Genomic DNA, 22,187 nt, shown 5'->3' with positions numbered 1-22,187 from the left:
TAATGGAACACTAACATTTTCTGAGACAAAAGAAGTATAATGTTGCGTGTCTAACAGGGAGCAGGGGGAGCAATCTGCTATTTCTCAAATTCTACTTTGCCAAATACATCCCCATGTACCTAGGTGATGGCGGCAAACTTGCGCATAAAGTTTGAGTCTGGAATGATTGTCACTCTCCTCGCTGCCCCACGGCTGGTTAAACCACTCGCTCACAAGCTCTTCCGCCAGCTTCTGCGCCACGGTCTTCCCCACACGCATGATCCCGTCGCGCAGCACTTTGCAGATAGGCTTGTGCTGCCCAAGCCTACACATCTGACGGCACAAACCAGATCGCCGTTTACAACAGGAACCACTCCTTCGTTCAGTACACATCGTTACCACGGAGATTCTTGACCATACACATGGAAGCATTTTCCTTTGTCTTTTAGCGTTACCACACGCAACTAAACCAACATTATATGCTGGTCCCTTCTGGTAATTATAATGTACCTGAAACTGTCCTCTGTCTCTCCAAAACCTGGACTAGGCTAAGGAAAAAAGTTTCTTTTAAAGAAAAATGAATGTTTCTTCACCCCAACCGCTTCCTCCAGCACAAGGGAAGATTGCTGAGCACACTACCTGATTGCTAATGGTCAAATAAAGAATTAACCAGATTCCTGCCTACTTAGGCTGACTGAGACATATGTCCACTAAAACCTCTTAAGTAATCCCAACTTATGATGTTCTCCCATAAGATAACATTAAAATTTTATGGGCCATCTGTTACATTGTTACAGACATTTGGAGATCACCAATAGCAGAGGCCACGGAAACAGTGGATATGCTGATCACTTTTTAAAAGTAAATAGTTGTTTTAGAACAATGAGTTTCTGTTACTGACATGCAGGACATTAAATGGGTGCTTATGGCAGAGAATTAATATACCTGCAAAAAGTAAGCTACCTAGCTACCTGTTCACCAGCAGAAGAGCCCATATTATTAGCCCTTACTAGAGTTGATGAACAGGAGGCTTACCAAGCCCCTAAAAATTCTCTAGTGTACACTCTTCTGAAGCAGGTATGTATTACTGCCAAAAGAGCAATCCTAAAATGATCTGGCAGTCCTTTTATGTTTTGTAACTTATGTTGAAAGCTTCATTCAAAAGAATGGCTGGGCTTTAAGACTGCTTAGACAAGTTTTCTGTGTTAGGGTAATTATGATTTAATATTATTAGGCATCATGAACCAGGCACTGTTTAGAAATTACTGTATCCAAGGATTTCCTTCAGTGGCTTAATTGATGCCATTACCTCATACTTTAGCATCTTCTCACTTCTTTGTAGCAACACGTAAGTTTACTATTTCGTGTGTACTCATACATGTATAGATAGTGAATGTTCCGTTATGGAGTATTTTTGAAATTCAACTTGGCATCTTATTTAGCAAACACTTTTGTAATGCTTATAATATGCCTGTCGCAGCTCTAAATACTTTATAAATATTAGTTTCATTTATTCTTGTCAAATATAAAGATATTAGAAGTATAAGGTACGAAAACCTTAGTGTATATGTACTTTAGCAGAAGAAATGTGGCACTAACTCTTCAAAGACAGACATGATTCTAATTTTTCAAAAGTAACAGGAATTTATGTACTAAATATATAAAATTATCTAAGTGGCTTTTACATTACTATGGTTATCACATTATTAATCTGTACCAAAATTTTAGTATTAAGATGAATGGAGTGTTAAATAAAACATAACAGGGACATGAGTCATTAAACCTATTATGATTCAGAAATTTTCAAGCTAAACATTTTTATACTGTTTTCAGGAACTCCCCTCCCCCACCCCCCCAAGAGTAGATGTGCCTTCTTTTCGTAAAGCTCATCTTCTGAACAACCACTCTCCCCTGGTGAGTAATACTTTTAAACTTGAGCACATAAATGGGGAAAAAACAGCTGACGGGACTTTAAGATGGGTGGTAAGGCTGGTAGAGGAAAATCTTTAAATCTAATAAAATATAAAAGCTAAGATGGGAAAGCAATGTACTCCTTGAAAAACTTGCCAATGTAATCCTTTTCTTCATCCTCCAACTATGTGAAAATTTTCTTTGAGTCCTACTTTGAAAATATTTGTTCTTTAAAATTTAGTCATAACTAGAAACAACCTGAGGACTCGTATCATACAAACAATTTTCATCTTTCATGTCTTTCTCACCTCATATACAGCGCTCAAGTCCCTGAAAAAAGTTTTGGCTCCTTCGAGCAAGGCCTCATTTTCTGGACACACCACAATATAGGCAACATCACGGTGGCCCCCGTATGGGTCCAACAACAGCCTCTCCCAAAATGGCAAGGAGAATGGCGAGATGGTGAGGAAGTCCTTGTCATAGCCTACCAGCAGAGTGGGGATGGGCAACGGCTCAGGAGATTCTTCAGAACCTAAAACAAGACTGCAGTTTAGGAGAGTGCTTGAGGGTCTGTTTCCCACAACCTCGACAACTGAGAATTCTCTGGTGCATTAGTCTTAATTCTGGCATCAGAAATTTTATTGTAGGTTGACATGATACTCTTAAAAGTACTCTTCAAATCCTCTAATTAAATGGCCCCTGATGAAGAACCTTAATTAAATGAGTCAGAACATGGTTATAAAGTTTCAGTAAGATCAGAGAGCAGACTAGAGCAGGTTAAAGTTAGTTTTCCAAACAGCACTATGTCATTTCCTTTAAGAAAAGCACTATAATCCTGACTGTGAAGAAGCTGACAGAACTAGTCCAGAAGTTCACCCAGATGAAAATGCAGTGAGGATCAGGAAGATGAGGAGACACTAACAAACAGTCTATTTAGGGATTATTTGCCCCACTGACCTTGATTATGCCAAAGACATTTAGAAAAATTATTTCCAAAACTGACTACTGGAAAACAGGGAGATTATAAAACTTAATAGGAGGAAAAAGATTCTATTTTGTCAGTGAAGGAAGGACTTGACAGTAACTAAAGCTGCTTTTCACAGAACAAAAATCTGAAGGAATTTAAACAGGGGAAAGATTCTACCGTAGGTTCCCCGTCCTGCCATTTTGTGGAACTGCTGCCAGGTGAGTGGTCCCTGCACGTGCTGGATGTTCTCCCAGGTCCTGCCCGTGCGCTTCTTCTGGATGGCGTCTTGGAGAAAGGGCTGCAGGGACAACAGCATACGGACCACATCTTGGGAGGAGAGCATGCTGATGTCCAGCACTGGAAGAGAAATGAAATGAAAAGGAACGGGAATCATAAAGGGGGACTGGCCCACTCCTCTTCTTGCCATCATTGTGGACCTCAGTTATACTCCATGACAGAGACACCACTGGCAGCAGGGTCTACTTATAGTAGATTCTAAAATACCCGACTTAGGAGTCAAGAGGAAAGACAATCTTCTAAAGTAGAAGATAGTTTATTATTTATTATTGGAAATAATAAAAGGGGAAATAATTTACTCTATATAAAAGAGGTTAACTATAGGATTGCCTAAAAGTGGAAAGGTAGATAGGCCTGACTTTTTAAAATCATACAGACTTGTTTCCAAGGTTGTTCTTAAGAAAAGAGAGCAGCAAAAATTTCTTAATTATTGTCTCTTACTTTTAGTTTCTTAATTACTTTTATTTACAAATATCCATGTTTTGATTATATGATGAGTGGGAAAAAGGAACTTGAAGCTTTTAAAAACTTTAAAAACTGCTCTTAATGAAAATATTTTCACAAAATACAAAATGCATAAAGAGAAAGATGACCTTCTTTCTACACAGGCAGAGGCACATGAAAACAGGGCAGAGGCAATGACAGGCCTGAAATTCATCTGTACAGAGAGGAAGGTAGGAGATTCATGGTTTCAGAACATATGTTCTTCCTGCTAGCAAGAGGGTTTCTTAACCTAGGATTTGAAAAACCTCTGAAACTCTACCCCAAACTGCACATGCATGCATGAGCATAGGTGTATTTTACCCCAAGGGAGAAGGTCCATAATGCTCGTCAAATTCTCAAAAAGATCTGAAGAAAGACTACTTAAGCTAGAGATGGTCAGCTATGAATCTGCACCGCTGGGTTCCTAAAGACCTTTCCTTCCTCTTGCTTTTCTAGCTGATGAGGAAAGTGGCATGGATGGAAATCTGTGATTTATTTACCAACTAAATCTGAAACACAGGGTGCTTAAGGTTAAGGGGTCTTAAGACATTTTTAGATGTGTCCTCACATCAAACACAGGCTGCAAATTGATGGCTCAGAGTTTTTGTTTTTTTAATCTGGAACGAATTTCTCAGGAAATTTCATATGCAAATCTGGATTTCCAGCTTCTCTTGAAAAACCGGAAAACTGCCTGATAGCCCTGGGGCTGAGACCATCATGTTCCGGGATGACCACCACCTGCTGGAGCCAAGGAGTAGCTGTCCCCTTCAGACCGTTCTCGACGCTCCCCCCGCGCCTCCCCCCACCCCAGCTGGCCTGAGACTGAAGCAGCATTTATCACCTTGATCTTCAAGCCTGTACTTCTTTTCTTCTTCTAGGAGAGAAAAAAGTAAAGTACCTCTTGTACCCATGGCTCTCTCAGAAGTAGGAAAATGACAGACCAAGAGAACCACAGGTTAGAGAAAAATAAAAGTAGAAGTAATTCTTTGTGAACTCTATTCCTGTGCATACAAAATAGAAAGTATGTTGCAAAAGGACACAATTTAGGTCATTGCCTTCTGCAAACCTGGCTCTCCACATCATTTATTGACATCATCTGTCTGGTACCTTTAAGCATCTGAATTTGGAACCCACATCTCGCCTACAATAAAATGTGCTATTCTTCATATCCAAAGATGCCACTACTGATCTACCCACACAGACTGCATTTCTACCTGAAGGCCACTGTCGAGTAAAAGAAACCACCTAAGCTAATCACCCAGAATTCTTTAGGGGAAAGACTTTAATTCATAAATTCATGCAGCAGACATTAATTAAAGGCCTGCTAAGTATAAGGCACTCCACTTAAACCTAAGCAGTTATAAAAATGAGTAGAGCCCTTGAAATACTTCCTCAGGAGTCTCCACCTCCAAGAAGTCTCCTTGCTTATATAACCTTCTCCCTTGCAAGACTGATGACTATTCTGAAGCAGGGTCCATGCTTCTTTCACACATAGACTCCTCCAGCCTGGCCTCTGCTCGCACCTGTCTACAGAAACAGCTCTCACCATGGTCAAAAGACTGGTTTAATCTTTATCTTAAAAGCTTGGCTGAATCTGAATGCCTGTTGACCACACTCTCATTCGTGAAACTTGGTTACATGGCAGAACTCAGTAAAGCTCTGCCCCAGGCCCTCCTCTCTTTCCATATAGTCCTCCTCCCCAGTGAGCTCTCCTCCTCCTCTGCGCCCCTGACTTGGGTTATCATCTATGTGCCATATACTTCCTTTCCCCTAAGCTCCAGGTCATGAAGTCCCAAGTGTCTACTTGACACCTCTACCTGGATATCTCAAGAGAAATCTTTAAAACTTCCAAAACCTTTCTCCCCAGACCTGATATTCCTCCAGTATACTCATCTTTTTTTAAAAAAAATAATTTTATTTATTTATTTATTTATTTATTTATTTATTTCTGGCCGTGTTGGGTCTTTGTTGCTGTGCATGGGCTTTCTCTAGTTGTGGCGAGCGGGGGCTACCCTTCGTTGTGGTGCACGGGCTTCTCATTGTGGTGGCTTCTCTTGTTGCGGAGCACAGGCTCTAGGCACGCGGGCTTCAGTAGCTGTGGCCCGCAGGCTCAGCAGTTGTGGCGCATGGGCCTAGTTGCTCTGCGGCATGTGGTCCACGGCATGTGGGATCTTCCCGGACCAGGGATCGAACCCGTGTCCCCTGCATTGGCAGGCGGATTCTTAACCAATGCGCCACCAGGGAAGCTCCCAGTACACTTGTCTTTGAACGACACCACTGTCTGTCCAGGTATACATGTCACAAACCTGGGTGTCTTCCTTAATATCTCACTCTCCCTGATACCCCAAATCCAACCCATTTCCAAGTCCTGCAATAATACTTCCCAAACATCTCTTGAATGTTTCCACTTCTTTTCCATCTCCTTTGCTAGGACACTAAGCCAAGCTACTGTTTCTTATTTCATCTACTACAGGAACTTCTCAGTCTCCTCAAATCCATTCTCGCCATTTTCTAATCCACAGCCCACCTTATAGTCAGAGTACATTTTTTTCTGACTACACAAATCTGATGTCAATGTCTCTTCATAAAACCCATCACTGACTTAAGACTCTTCAGATGAAGACCCAGTGCCCAGCATGTCTCAAAAGGCTCTTGACAAGCTGGCCCTGCTGGTCTCTAGGCTTCTCTGAGTTCTCTGAAGGCCCCACGCTCTACATAACTCTGGGCCGTTGCACTCGCCCCTCCTCTGCCTGGGACACGATTCCCCGCCCCCTCCCTCGTCACCCAGTTAACCTGTACTCATCGTTGGGATCTCAAATGTTACTGCTTCTTCAAGGAAGTGTCCCCTGACATCCCGTGCTTTCATCACTTATAATGGTTTGTAATAATATGCTTATTTATTTATTTGATTCGAATAATTAAATAAATAAGCATACTATTTAATTGGAGGATGGAGGAGAAGGCTTATCCATTTTCCAAAATAGATTAGAAAGTCCCTGAGGGCAGGTGCCTTGTCTCTTTCATTCACCATTTTATCCCCCCAGGACACATCATAGCATAGATAGTGAATCAACAAGGAAAGGGAACAGCAAGGCGCTCAGCCCTCTTAGAGCCCAACTCCAAAGATGTTTATCAACTGGAGTTTTTAAGACAGTGACGTGCCCCAGTCCACAATGCCAAGTAAAACATGATCATTGTTACCAGAGACACAAAATACTGGGAAACCAGAGGAAAGAGAAAATACTCTGGTAAATGGAAAGAAGGCTTCGTGGAAGAAGTATCATGGAAGCTTGACCCAGAAGAATGCGTAGACTTAAACATGAAAGGGTATGCAAATTATCAGTTTGTATAATCTAGACAACTTTTTTTCCAGAAAATAATTACTCTTCTCCAAATGTTTCAATATAAAACATCTCCCCATTCTTAACTTTAGGGTGATATCAAGATAGCTCTCACTTTAGTTATGTCTATTTTTAAATAAATGAAATTTAAAATTTTGTCATATAACAAAGTAAAGAAAGTTTGCAAGTTATCGTCACACCAAGACAATTTTCAAATCAAATTTGTATTCTGGGAAACCTACCATTGCTATGAGGCCAAGAGTGCACAGTGGCACTTCTCACCAGAGCTTCATCCACTTTGCCACCTGTGGGATTATCCACATACTGCCGACCCTGCTCCAAGGCATTAAAGCATTCCGTCCAGTAATCATTATTATCTGCTTGCACCCGGTCGTAACTCCAGCTCACACAGGGAAGAGTTTGGCGATTGTTACAGGAAATGTAGTCCAGGAAACTCAGTGAAGCAAAAGGTTGTGTATGTTGATTCTGCAGGAGGAGGAGAAGGCTTATCGGTGGCTCCTGGGATTTTCTGGCTCCTTCCATCTGCGGAAGGAAGGTGGTCTGACACATCATTAAGCGCCTTTCGGCAGCCTGACCAATATCAGAATTCTTCCCAAAAATATCCAACTCATCTTCCAGGAAGAGTCCCGAATTGTAACCAAGTTTGCGATTCATGATCGCACTAAACCCACAGGTACAGCGGTACTGGTCCTCATTGGAAGAATCGGGGATGTAAAGCCCAACATCTGCCCCTTTGATGTTCATGTTGCAGGCACAGATGCAACAGCTGTCAAAGTTTCTGTCTTTAAAGATATTCATCACGGAATCAGAAAGAATCAGAGTCACATAGAGACTGTGAGCTTCAGGAATTGGCTGCATGGTGGCGGGCTCCACAGAATTAAGAGGCCGTGTGGTAGAGGGGGTAGAGGCTGGTGACCCCTGATCGGTGCTGTCATATTTAACAGACCCTTGACCACTGGCAGTGCCCCCTCCTCTGGGAGTTCTTGGGGTCCTGGGGGTTCGTGGTGTGGGGACAGAGAAGCGAGGGGTTGCTGGAGATGGCAAAACTCCTGCTCCACTGTTGCTGGCTGGGGCAGCGCTGTTCAGCGTCACCGGGGTGTTCATCTGTGGTGTGTTCAGATAATCTGGATCTGCTAGGCTCCCGACACTAGGCACATTACTGCAACAAAGAGACAGCACCAAGTGAGGCAGGTCACAGGTGCTGGAGTACACACATAATCACCCCAACCTGGCCTGTGCATTTATTTATGCACGCTATCACTTGGTTTATTCAGTTTTCAATTAAGCCTCATCTTAGTCTTTTGAGGGAACTGTAACTATTTTTACAAGAAAGCATGACGCTGGATTTGGGCAATGTAGTTTTGAAAAACTATAACTACTAAATAGAACTTTAACACTTGAGTTCAGATGCCAAAGTAGCTAGAAGACCATAGGATGAAATTTCCATCTAATTTGCAATTACATTTTTGTCATTTTTTGAAATTGAAATTCTGCCAGTGTTACTTGTTCTCTGAGGCTATAATCTACATATGATTCTAAAGTAGTTATAATCAAATGCACATGAAAATTTAACATTTTTCTAATTTCCAAAATGTAGTCCTATCTAGGCTAGCATTTTTATAGTAATGAGTGACCATGAGGGAATTCTATTTTAGGAAACCCACTGGCCAGTACTATATTACAATTAATACAAATACTACACATGCTGCTAAAAGGACTTAGTATTAGTTAGGTAGCTGCCCAGTATATATATTGCATCATAGTTTCCAAACTTCTAACAGATCTCTGTAGGGTGGTAGGCAATTCGTTCATTTTTTAATTTTTCAATATGTCATGCATTATATAGCACAATTATTTTTAGCCCCAGAGACTGATCACACTGTGCTACCTATTTTCTCATAAGCAGCGACTTCTTTTTGGAATAGCCACATGGAAAACAAAACAGTGTCTGCAATGTTCTGCTATTTTATTATTGTAATAAAATTTTCTTGATATATATTCTTACATGTACATGTAAAACAGCGCAGGATTATTCTTTCCAGTTAGAAGGTATCAAAAGAAATAGATTTTTTAAATACTTAAAATTCCTCTGAAATCTATTAATACTGTGCTTAAACTAATGTTCCTCCAATAAAGTACGTATTCATTCACTTATAATTTGAAAGAAGAATGTCATAAAGTAATGGCTCTTCAAATCACTTTCTTATGATTTTTAATCAGCTATGCCTAACTTATCAACCTGAAAATCCAAATCAGTCACTGCAACGAAATGTTAAATCTGAGGCACAGTGGTATCTTTGAGTACAGATAACAAATGACCCAGAAACCTTGATCAGCAATCACTGCTATCTCAGAGACCAAAATAATAAGAGTGTAATAACGATCTTTACTCTAATTGGACTCCTTTCAAATTTTTCTGTTCAACAAAATCCCCTAATTATTATGCAGTTCATATCATAAAAGGAACTATGACGATTAACTGAAAACCTAAATAATTTAATTCCTCCCGAGGCAGTAAAAATGGTTTATTATCTTGTACAGTAACCTGACTTTTCCCATTCAATAAAAATGAATTGAGTACCAACCCCATGCTAGATGCTGCATACGCAACAGTGAAAAAGAGAAAGAAAAGTTAGCTCATAGCAAGTATGACAGGCATCAAGTGAGTGCTGGTGTGCTCTGTGATAAAGCGGGGGTCCAGGGCGACGGAGACCACAGCAGGAGGACTTCCCATAACCTAGAACTGTCCTGTCCAGTAAGTAAGGTAGTCACTACTCCATGTGATGAATTTAAATCAACTTAAATAAAAATAAAAATTCAGTCTTGATCTCAACTAGCCACATTTCAAACGGTGCAGAGCTACAACATAAGGGCAGTGGATGCTGCACTGGAAGGTGCAGATACAAACACTTATTTCATCAGAGACAGTTCTATTAACAGCACCAGTTTAGAATACCAAGAATCTTTGGGGTGGCAAATGATAGATTTGATAGATCTAAACAATGATCTAAATTATTTGTTATTGAAACCAGCAAACAAATCATCTAAATTATTTGTTATTGAAACCAGCAAAGGGTTGCATATCATACAGCAAAGGGTTGCATGTCACTTTTTGAGATGCTTGTGTGTGTAAGAGATTAAGCTGTGGAATGGGTTCGGAAGCTGCTGCACTACTTGCGAATGGCCTGCTAACCCCTGGTGTGCTAGTTGCTCTAGCTGTGCTGGACCAGTCTCAAATTAAATAAGCTAGGGTACAACTGCAGAACAGCAGCAGAGAACTAGCCAGGCCCCCCCTATCCAGGGTGCTTTTGAACACATGCTTTCACACTGCTGGTGGTTGTGGAAGTACTCAGAGTTCTCAGAAAAAATATTATGTGGGAAGTAGGGCAAGATAACCCCATTTTAAAGAAGGGAAGACCCAGTAAAATGGTCATTTAAGGCCATACAAAGACTAAACAAAAAAGGCAGGAATCTGAGCCCTGTGACTCTATAGCTGTACTTCCCCAAGTCTAAGGTTCTTTTAAACCACTTCTCTGCCACACTTTTTCATTCCCATACAGACTTTATATACACAAGCATAAAGCCTGTTTATAAAATTAAACTTGATTTCATCAAGATGATTTTTATATGAGGTCACAAAGAAGTAGCCCACAGACTGGACCTGGATCATAAATTTTTCTTAGCTCCTAGAATGTAACTCTGGATTAACTGTCAACACATTTCTTTTTTTTTTTGCCGGGGGTGGTGGTGGTGGTGGTGGTGGGGGTGTGTGCCTTGCCGCACAGCTTGCAGGATCTTAGTTTCCCGACCAGGGATTGAATCTGGGCCCTAGGCAGTGAAAGCACGGAGTCCTAACCACTGGACCACCAGGGAATTCGCAACTGTCAACATTTTTAAAAAGGAAATACATTGAGACATTTAATTCCAGGTCTCCAGGCTCCCACACTCCTGCTTGAACAATCCCCTGTATTTGAATAACAAACAAACAAACAAAAAGTCCCTTTAAAAGGGGTGTACTCTCAACAGTTCATCACTGACCCTGCTCGCTCCCATTGCCTCTCACAATGACGCCGAGCATCAGTAGTGCCAAGTCTTTTGCTTTGCCCAGTCCATTTCATCCACATATTGCTTACCTGGTCCTGACAGAAATTTGAGTTTGTGGCCTTTTATTTTATGGAATTTAAATTATTTTATTAAGAAATTATCACTCAAAGGGGAAACTGATTCTACACTGTTGCAGTAAGAACTTTTTTGGTGACAGTATGAAACGTGTCCAAGCTACAATAAACACTTCCTTTTCCTTCCCCCGTATCATAGCACCATTCTGTTGCTGCTTTCTTACGTGACATGGGGTCAGCAACAGAGAAATTATCATGTGAATACTTAATTTTAAAGTGCCTTAAGTAAACACATTTGAAATCATCAAATTATATAAAACAAAGTACTTACCACCATCACCCTAAAAATATTACCCACTCCAACTAATGCTTGATTCTGTGATAAACACCAATTTGACATTGAATGACCATGAACATCATGGTTCTCTATACAAATAACCTTAATTTTTCCATGTATATGAAATTTAGTTTAGAAAATTTTCAACGTATATTTTCAACAGAAAATAATATGCACAAAAACATGAATGGCCAATAAACGAAAGTTTCAAATGAAATGCTGTCATCATTTGAAGTAAATATTTAGTTAAGAGAAAAATCAGGAAGCAACCTAAGTGTCCATCGATAGATGAATGGATAAAGAAGATATGGCACAGTGCTCGTTTCGGCAGCACATATACTAAAATTGGAACGATACAGAGAAGATTAGCATGGCCCCTGTGCAAGGATAAGATGTTAAAAATAAATAAATAAATAAAAATTTAAAAAGAAGAAGATCACTACAGAACTATTAAAACAAAACAAAAAAACCAACAAAAAAGAAGATGTGGCACATATATACAATGGAGTATTACTCAGGCATAAAAAGAAACGAAATTGAGTTATTTGCAGTGAGGTGGATGGAGCTAGAGACGGTCATACAGAGTGAAGTAAGTCAGAAAAAGTTCTGAAGAACCTAGGGGCAGGACAGGAATAAAGACACAGACATAGAGAATGGACTTGAGGACACGGGGAGGGGGAAGGGTAAGCTGGGACGAAGTGAGAGAGAGGCATGGACATACATACACTAGCAAATGTAAAACAGATAGCTAGTGGGAAGCAGCCGCATAGCACAGGGAGATCAGCTCGGTGCTTTGTGACCACCTAGAGGGGTGAGATAGGGAGGGTGGGAGGGAGACGCAAGAGGGAGGGATATGGGGATACATGTATATGTATAGCTGATTCACTTTGTTATAAAGCAGAAACTAACACAACATTGTAAAGCAATTACACTCCAATAAAGATGTTTAAAAAAATCATATTAAATACATCAGATAACTCGACACAATCCCAGCACATACTTGTAGCCATCTCTAATGAAAGTGGCTGCAGGTGGCATGGGCAGTTGTTCAATTTTAGGAGGGATTGCCCACGAAGGCCGAAACAGACAGGCATCAGGAATCTTCAGAGGTAGCAGGCATTGGCTCGGCAACATCTTCAGTGGAGCAAACATGGAGGATCCCACAAAAGGTTGAAAAGTTGGAACTTTGTGCACATATGAAAAGTCCTGTGACAACAAAGTGGGGCTGGTGATAATGCTGGTAAACAACTTTAGGACACACCATAATAGCACCAAAAATCACTATAATTTAATACTTCTCTTTTATCTGATCAACAGAAAAATGCTAAAGCCAAAATTTTAAATTAATCAAAAGACACTATAATTACCTCATGACCTAATTCAGAGAACTCTTAGGAGCTTATGTATACATGGCATACAGACAATACTATTTTAAAGAAGTTGTATAAAAATCTGCTTTAAAACCACCTTGTCGGGCTTCCCTGGTGGCGCAGTGGTTGGGAGTCTGCCTGCCAATGCAGGGGACGCGGGTTCGTGCCCTGGTCTGGGAGGATCCCGCGTGCCGCGGAGCGGCTGGGCCCGTGAGCCGCAGTTGCTGGGCCTGCGCGTCTGGAGCCTGTGCTCCGCAAGGGGAGGGGCCGCGACAGTGAGAGGCCCGCGCACCGCGATGAAGAGTGGCCCCCGCTTGCCGCAGCTAGAGAAAGCCCTCGCACAGAAACGAAGACCCAACACAGCCATAAATAATAAATAAAAAATAAGAATAAAAATTATAAAAAAAAAAACAAAAAAAAAACCACCTTGTCTTTGTATAACTAATATATTGGCAATTACCTTTATTTCCTCTGGCTTGGGACTTCCTAACCCGTCTTCCACTTCCATTTTGAATTCAGTAAGCTGTGTTGAAACCATACTGACCATAGGGCTCTCCATCATGCCTAACGCTGTCACTGTCTCTGAACTGATTCCATCTTTATAATTCATCACAGGAGAAAATGCAGGGTGCTGTTCCAAAGAAGGAGGGGTGGGGAACATCCTTTGCAGGTCTGCAACTGCTAAAAAAAATAAAGATAAAAAATAAGAAAAAAAAAATTTGTAACAGGCCTGACTTCTAAAAAAAAAATACAACCTAGTTCATAGCCAGGCCCTCTAGTTGGCATCAGAAATAATGCCGATTGAATGGTCATATCAGTTACATAATAGACTATTAATAATGGAAGTATCTAAGAAGAAGGCCATCAGCAGAAAATTATCCTTTGCTGCAACTTTATTACTATCCTCTTGATGCTTTATGATTTGGCTTCACATTAATTATGTGAACAAAGTCTACATAACATACATTTTTTCTTCCAACAATTGATTCCCTGAAAAATCTAAGGAGATGAAACTTCATAGTCAGGATTAATAATCCTATCTAGAACCAAAAGACAATTTATTGAAAATCAGCTGGGAAAAAAAGTATCTTTTAAGAAATACTTAGATCAGTGATTCTCAACCTTTAAAAAAAAATCATTGTTATATACATGAGGTTAACCAACATCACTAATAGTGTCTCATTAAGGGACTGATTCTTAAGTAGGAGTGTATGCAATGAAATGCAAGTTGCGGTTGTGAAATTTGGCCACTAGGGGGTGTCCTGTACAGCAAATATATTTACACATTTGGAGCCACAAGTTCAAATCAGTGATTTGTAACCATATCTGGTGTCCCAATTTCCAATCACATTGCTCTTTCTAGCAACTTCAATATTTAAACAGGTAAGTAGTAACCACTGAACAGATCTTAATATGACTTATAGCTCTGAATCAGAAATTAATAAAGAATAGCTGTACCATGCTCTGACCTGAGCTAGAGTCTAAGGTAGAGCTGTATAGAGAAGCAGCAGTGGGCCTGGTCCCCAACCCACGTGCTCCCAGCACAGCGCTGTTGTGGTCTGGTCACTTCCTCCCTCAGGGCCTCAGTTCCATCATCTAAAAGGGAAGGCTTGACTAGATGTGTGATTCTCATTAGGCTTGCTTTCTTTCCTTTCTTTATGGGGGGAGGGGACAGCCTCCACGATATGGAGCAGAAAAAAGGTGAGAACCTCTGCATTAGACAATTTTTACCACGTTTCCTAGTTAAACAATTATATAATCCTGAATAATTTACCCTCTCTTGGCCTCAGGGGCAACAAGGGGAGAACAAGGCCAACAGGCAGGGTTTCAGATCTAAACTTTCACTTCCATTAAGAGAAGCTGCACTTCTATTTATTTTCTACAATACAATTCTGTATGAGATTTCATTAGACAAAATGGTACCTGCTGCTGCTAAGGAAAAAAAGTTTTAAAAGACAGAAAAGAAGAAGAAAACCTAAAACCCCCAAGTTGATCTTCAAGTCACCTTGCTGTGACAGTATTTTATCCTTAAGAACATATAACAATTCACAGAATTGGGGATACAAGCCAAGCCAGAAACTATCATAGAACCACTGGACAGACTATATAATTGGTAAGTTCTGTGGCTGAAAAACACCTCTTCAGATGTAACACCAACCAGATCAACACATTTTTTTTTAAAACAAGGCTAAAGACTTTAATATAAAGTTGAAATACATTCATCATCTTTAACTTTTAGTCCCTAAACATTTTCCCAAGCCAAAGAGCAGCTACTGGTCAATTTTAATATAAAATTAATTTGTAAGTGGAGTATTTTAAACCACAAGTCTGCTTCATAAAATCTTCAAACTCATATTACATGACAAATCTTAATTAACAAAGTATTTGGAAAATATGAAACTATATAAATTCACTTTGAGTTAAAATGACAATGAACTTAAACATAGCCTTTCCTTAATTTATTAAGTATTTGGGCTGTGGTACAAAATTTTATCCTCAAATTATTTTATTAAATTTGTTTTTAAATCTTCCCTAAGAAATGTAATAAAGGCATTTTCCATTCAGGGCTACTCAACTTCTTTGATGTTACCTAACACAGTTATGTATCTCAGTTTTCAAAGCCTCAGCCACCTTGATAGTTTTTGTCAAAGGTAAAAGAGAACATACACAAAAAGCGTGGATGAAATGAGATTCCACCTGCCAGAGATTCACATTAAAAAGTGGTCTTCACCATTCTTATTATCAGATATTCTTCAGGAAGACTCTTAACCTCTCTGGCTTCAATTTCCTCATCTACAAAATGAGAATAATATTTCCCTCATTTTTTTTTTTTGCACAATAAATGAGATAAAGTATGCACTGAAGTGAACACTTTGCCACGTACATCTAAACACTCATAAAGTGATGAGAGTCAGCAATAATTAGTCCTTCCTCCCAATTTTGGTTTGATTAGAAAAAGATGGAAATGCTGTTCAGTCACAGGGAATGAATTTCTGAAAAGAAATCACCCTAAAGAAGTTTTGAGATGAAAAACAGGGAACTGGACTCAAAGTGGGTAAGGCAGAAAGAAAATAGAAACCCAGAGAAACGTTCTGATCCTCCAAAGTAGAAATACATGGCTTGCCTGTTCAACCTTCTTCCCATAAAATGACTAAAGTGAGTGTGGGGAACAGCTACCAGGATGGACTGGAGTTGACATGTCTTTCCCACAATGCTCCACTTACTTATACCCACCTATCCTCAAGATCCACTGCACTTCAGCAGGAGCTCACCATCAAGGACACCAACCATCTCCCGTTCTGAACATCAAGTAGTCACGCACAAGACTGAAGCCCTCCAACAAAAGCATCATCACTAATTTCTCAGTATTCTTCCCAGCCCAGAGCACCTAGCAGAGTCCCTTACAAATAGTAAGTGTTCTTGTAGAATAAAATGTCCAACTCTTTCATTTTGCCTCCTCAAAGACCCATACTTCAAAATTGACATGCTTTCAAAGACAAAAATTCGTAAGCGACTGGTTAACAATAAAACCTAAGAGAAACACTTCTGTTTTAATTAATATAACACAATACTATCTTAACACAGACTTGATACTAAACTAAACCTCACTGATACTGTGTGTCGCTTTCTTCCATTATTATATACACAAATGAATAATTATGGACCTATGCTGTCCAACACAGTATCCAGTAGCCACATGGCTACAGAGCATTCAAAATGGGCCCATCGAACCTGAGATGAGCTGCATGTATAAAATATACTCCAGATTCCAAACAGTTAGTACAAAAATGGAATATAAAACATCTCAATATTTTTATGCTGACTACATATAAAAATGACACTGTTTTGGATACACTGAGTTAAAATATATTATTGAAATTAATTTCACATGATTCTTTTTACTTTTTTAATGTAACTGTTAGAAAATGAAAAATTACTTATGTGGCCCTCCTTTGTGGCTTACCTTGCCCTTCTGTTGGATGGTGTTATTCTAGACATTACATATTATATGTCTCTCCACTTCCATGTACAGTAAGCTACTGCAGAGATGATAGTTTCTTGCCATGTTATTTTCACTGCCATGTCTTGGGAGGAAATACTATGTATATGTCCCCCCCCACACTTATACACACATACTTTGACACATTAATAAGATCCTCTTGACCTTGGTTTATCTATATTTTCCTCATGCCAATATTTTTGCTATATTTCAAACTCATTAATTTTTATAACCTGTACTTTATCATAAAATTCTGAGTAGCTTCTTTTTGAAACAATTCCTTTTGGAATAAAAATGAGAGAAAGAGAGAGTACACGATATACTTTACTGGTAATGACACTTACTAGCAGGATGGTTTGTGAGTGAATAATCTTGGACAAATTATCAGACATTTTAACATTTAACATCGCTACATATCACTTAATGTCAAAAAAAGCGGGAGTAACTGGTTAAATACAAGGGAAAAATTCATTCATCTGCCCTATTCCAGATGAATCTGCTTTAATAATGTTTCTTTTAATCTGTGAGTTTCATGTTTGTAAAATTCTGCAGTACAGAGTAATAAAAAAAGAAAAATGTTTAATTAAAAAAAACTACAGCAACTGGCTGGCTATCATTATTCATTTTCATACATGTCATGCTTGAGAAAGCTTTGCATATTTTAAAAAGCTATGGATCCACTAAAGCTGTCAAAATCCAATCTCTGTATACTTGACACTTCTACATTTGAGTAAATCAGCACTACATTTATAGGTTCATAAAACTTTTTGACTCATCCCTATGACATGGTGGTTTTTCCCCTCAATTTGTTCGCATTACCAGCTGAATTAATGAGAAGATATTAAAGAATGATTTGCAATGGAATTGTGTTTCAGCTTCAGAGTATCCATATAAACTATCCTGACTTTCTTTTCTCTTGTAGAATGTTTCTTAGGGTAAAGGTAGGTAGAGAAAAGGAAGTTTCTCTTTTTGTCCACATACATAATAAAACTAGTTGATCTCTTAAGGAAACACAAAAACTTCAGTATCTGTTGGAAAAAGGACCACAGAAAACAAACATTAATTATCCTTGTGTGAATTAAATTTATGAAAACTGAAACATTTTACACAAGCTCTTGCAGTGGAATATCGCTCTGAAAACCACTATGCAGCATTTCTCCTACTAGGAAAGGGCTATTACAAAAACAAACCTAAAACATGTTTTTCCACATTTTAAACCACAGAAGTTAATTTGAAAACAAAAGGAAAAGGAATTCAAATTTAAATGGGTCTCTTAGCTGCCTGCCACCTTAGGAACACCAATTTATACAAGTTTTAATTCACTGCCAGTATTTGTTAAAATGGGGGGGAAAAAAAGGAGGGGAATCTCAGACAAGGCACCACTGAGTATGAAAACATTATATGTAAGTTATAAGCAGTGAGCTGAAGCTCAGTTTCCTTTTCTTACTTGGTGGGTAAGGAACAGCAGCTCTTCCATCCTTCCCAAGAGGTCGGTCTTCTGTCCCAACTGTAGGCATTTTTGATGACCGTAGTGCAGGTGACACAGCCTAAGAACAGATTATTATTATTAAAGCGGAGCAACACATTTGTATATAAGTAGGGTGATAGTCCACTATTCATTAGAGTGTATGCCTATTGATATTTTAAAATAAAGGAAAGATGCTTCCTTATATAGCATTCATCAGGTGAACTTCTAGAAATACCAGCAGACAGTGACACAGAAGAGATGGTTACAAGCTTATCAAGTATGAGAAACAGACTGACTGAGTCTTCTTGTCATGGATCTGGTGAGGGCAGACTGTGCCATCAAAGCAGAGCTTGCAGACCTTCAGCAAATCTTCCCTCTCGGGTCATTAGAGACGCAGTTTCAGGGACACAGTAATCACATTAGGGTGGTGCCTCCGAGTAGTGATTGGTTATCAGTCTGGTTTTCCTTCTGTTTGGAAGCAGGCAGCTAAAAGAGAGGACCTCAAGCCCTCCCAAACTATTATTCTTTTATTTTTCACCACAAAAAAATACATATCTCCTATTCCTATTTCTACAGTTACTGTTCATCTTCATGAAAAATAACCTTATCTCACAAAATTATTGAAATACACAGAGGTTTTTCTCTGATGTTATTCAAAACAAATTAAGTCCCTTAGTAGGCAAGATTATCTTTAAGAACTCAAATGAATTGACGGCAAGATAAAATAAAGCAAAAAGATTCTCACAAATAGAAGGCCTTTTATTCATGTACACTTATTCAATAGCATAGAGCTGAAACATAAAACTAACTTTAAAACCTATGAGATGAAAACTTGGACAACAGTCTCCCAATTCCAGTTACTAATAAGATGAATTAGTAAAATGATTCTAAGGTAAACTGTTCCCTTGATTAAATGTCAGGCTAGAACTCAAAGTAGAAACAATCATTTCAGAGAAATGAAAATTAGATAAACAATGTCCAATCTCCTTTGCATATTAACATTACTAACAATATATTCAAACAGCAGAGTAAACATTTATTCATTTAGTCCAATAGTAATTCGTAACTTACACAGAGAGGAAGGACAATGGCTCAGAGCACAGCCATCACTAGGGGTGGTGGCTGTGAACAGAAACCAGGCTACTCTACCGTTTGTTTATTTTCTTTTCTTACATCTCCCTTTCTACTTCTTTTTGATTCCTTTACTTTTCATACTTTCTTCCCACTGTCACCACACCAAAGCATCTGAACTAACCCTCGTTAAAACTAATCCTAGATAATGCATGGCTTAATGGAGACAGTCAAGTTCAAAAAGGATCTCCAATGCCTGGGTCACAGAATAAGGAAACATGTCCTTTCTTCTACCAAAGTTTCTCACATTGCCATGTCCTTTCCCTTCATGCAGCCACTGCCCGATTTTCAGTCCTCATGTTTCAATCCAACAAGTTACCAAATAGTACTCCTGCTTTCTGTGTATCGGACTGATGGAAAACGACACTCACTTCTACCAGGTCAGTTCCACACTCAGCAGCCTCCAGAAGAGCACATTACCAGAAGAGTTTGAAGTCTAAAGCCTTAAGAGTGGCCAAAAACCTTCCCAGCCCCACCAATCTTTATCCTCCATTCAGAAAACAGATCCATGTGCACACTGTCCCCCAAAGCCCAGCTAGTTCATTCTTGTAGCTTAACCAAGGCTCCTTCCAGGCTCAAAGTAACATTCCTCCCCTGCCTCCCCCTAACCTAGTCTTTCCACATTTCAAGTCAATTTCGTTCTTTGAGGTCATTATTATCTTCTCATCTTCTAAGTACTTAGAATAGTAATGGTGTACAATATCTGTTAATCAGATACATTTTATTTTAAAGTGAGAAGGGGTTGTAGAAATCTGATTCCTACTTAACTTAACCTTCAAGCCTTTACTTAGACACTGCTTGCCTGTCATGTTGTACTTGAACATGCAGCATCTTTAGATTCAGGTCAATTACTGCCCTCACAGGACTCAGTATATTTTTAACTTTATTTATATGCTATTTCTCCTGAAGTCTGTGAGTATCTCAAGTATAAGAGTGGTAATTTAATTGTATCTGTAAACCTAGAGTACCTGCCACAAAGGAACTGATCATTAAATGATTAACGAATACACGTAAACTGGACAGATGGGAAAGTAAATATATAAATAAAAGAAAAATAAACTAATAAATTGACTTCCTTGAAGAGGGGCCTATCTTACTCATCTCTAGGTCCCCCAGAAATAACAGGCGCTTTTATTTGCACAAAGGTAGAGGGTTGGTTAGGAGGACGAGGACACAAATTTCCTGACTTAGCTCAGTTACTCTCCAGAGAATTATAAATTCTTATCTGTCACTTTAATCATATGACGCCTTGTATTATTTAACGTCTATGTGTATAAATTCTATTTCCCAACTTACGATGCTATAATCCTAAAAAGTATAGATCATACTTGTAATCTCTCTCAAAATGTTGACTAACCTATGACTTATTAGATGAATAAAAAGTTATATGGGCATTATTTTTAAAATCTGAGCTAAAGGGACTACATAATACATTCCTGTTAGTCTCATGATATTGAGAAGGATTTTTTTAAATATGTGTAGGATTTTAATATTTACAACAGGAATAACACTCATGGAAAAAAAGCCATCAACGAACAAAACCCAAGGGGTATTACAGACTACACTAATAACTTTTAGAATCCTTTCAAGGTATGCAAACATTTTTGAAGAACATTCAGAACCTGAAATAAGAGCCCCCAATCCAGTAGACCAAACTATAAAGAAATATTGAAACGCTGATATAAGTCCATGCACTTAAGTGAATTTTTGTTTGTGTAGCCACAGCAGACTCACCCCAAGTTCGTCGTCATCAGAATTATCAAAGATGTTGTCTAAGTCATGAAGGGAAGGTGCCAAATCTGTCACTTGTGTAAGGCTACTGGAGCCAGCCCTGCCAGCAGCACTATCCTGCCGAACATCTGTGGGAAAGGAGGCAAAAGGCACAGAATGAGCAACTTCATCAAGGGAGAAGGAGTGAGGAGAGGACAATGAGCAAGCCCTGCCTGTGAACTGTTTCCCTATGTTTTCGGTTAAATTTAGAGACAATTTTTGCCAAATACGTTTATCAGTTTTGAAAGGAACTGAAAAACAAACTGAAAAATATATTAAAGATGAGATCAAATTATTGCTATTACAATAAGGATATAATTTTAAATAGAGAAGCATCTCCCTCGCATTTTATTTTAGCAACAATCCAAGTGAGGCAAATAATCATTGTACACACCTGTTTTAGTAGAACTGAAAAGGGACATGGCATTTTTCCCTTCAGGCACCGGCGTGGAATGACCTGGTGTAGTGACATCCTTGGTACCAAATCCATCCTCTGACTGTATAATAAATTCAGCCAAACAAAACACATGAACACCAACCCAAAGTGTGGAATATGAGGGAGAACACAAAGAATTAGAGGGTAGAATGGAACTTGTTATGAGCACAAGTATGATAAACCATGGTCTATGCAACCAAAGGAAATAAAAGATATGTCCTTTTCCCTGAATTTAAACCGAACCAAAAACTCCCACGCTTTCCCCTCAATCTGAGTCAGTCAGGGTTTTATGCCTCAATGGTACTGGTGGCATTTGATTACAGACCTGCCATGGTGTTAAAAGCTGCCTTTAATATAATATTTTGGATGCTGAACTATGGTTCAAGCTTTTTGGATCTAGACAGATCTCTGTAAAGGACTCTAAGAAGTATTCTCCTGAACTATACTGGTCTCTTTTGTCTTACTTCCTCTATTCTTAAGAATACCTCTTTAAATGGCCCAGTATTTTAGAATGTTTTAAAACTTAAGGCTAAAGACAGCAGACACCCACAGTACTCA

The 22,187-nt window shown here is 39.1% G+C and overlaps 1 protein-coding gene and 1 non-coding gene across 3 annotated transcripts in view; one reads left to right on the top strand and one right to left on the bottom strand.

Annotated features, from left to right (window-relative positions):
* The window catches only part of MED13L (mediator complex subunit 13L), a 295,113-nt gene that overhangs the window by 21,720 nt on the left and 251,206 nt on the right, over nucleotides 1-22,187 (bottom strand). Inside the window, exons 12-20 of one of the 2 annotated variants that reach the window (XM_036874359.1) lie at nucleotides 21,588-21,690; nucleotides 21,158-21,282; nucleotides 18,272-18,371; nucleotides 13,285-13,502; nucleotides 12,455-12,660; nucleotides 7,221-8,158; nucleotides 3,035-3,214; nucleotides 2,199-2,422; nucleotides 120-312 (exon numbers count right to left, since the gene is read on the bottom strand). In XM_036874359.1, coding sequence (XP_036730254.1) covers nucleotides 120-312; nucleotides 2,199-2,422; nucleotides 3,035-3,214; nucleotides 7,221-8,158; nucleotides 12,455-12,660; nucleotides 13,285-13,502; nucleotides 18,272-18,371; nucleotides 21,158-21,282; nucleotides 21,588-21,690 — 2,287 coding nt within the window. Of the gene's footprint in view, nucleotides 1-119; nucleotides 313-2,198; nucleotides 2,423-3,034; nucleotides 3,215-7,220; nucleotides 8,159-12,454; nucleotides 12,661-13,284; nucleotides 13,506-18,271; nucleotides 18,372-21,157; nucleotides 21,283-21,587; nucleotides 21,691-22,187 lie in introns of both variants that reach the window. The other variant, XM_036874358.1, reaches the window with a different exon arrangement.
* On the top strand, nucleotides 11,770-11,878 carry LOC118880438. Its single transcript, XR_005016308.1, has one exon. It is a non-coding gene; the product is annotated as a U6 spliceosomal RNA (small nuclear RNA).

Source organism: Balaenoptera musculus, chromosome 14 (assembly GCF_009873245.2).
Source record: "Balaenoptera musculus isolate JJ_BM4_2016_0621 chromosome 14, mBalMus1.pri.v3, whole genome shotgun sequence".
NCBI classification, from domain to species: domain Eukaryota; kingdom Metazoa; phylum Chordata; class Mammalia; order Artiodactyla; family Balaenopteridae; genus Balaenoptera; species Balaenoptera musculus.
The sequence above is the reverse complement of the archived record's forward strand: the minus strand, read 5'-3'. Positions and strand labels throughout refer to the sequence as shown.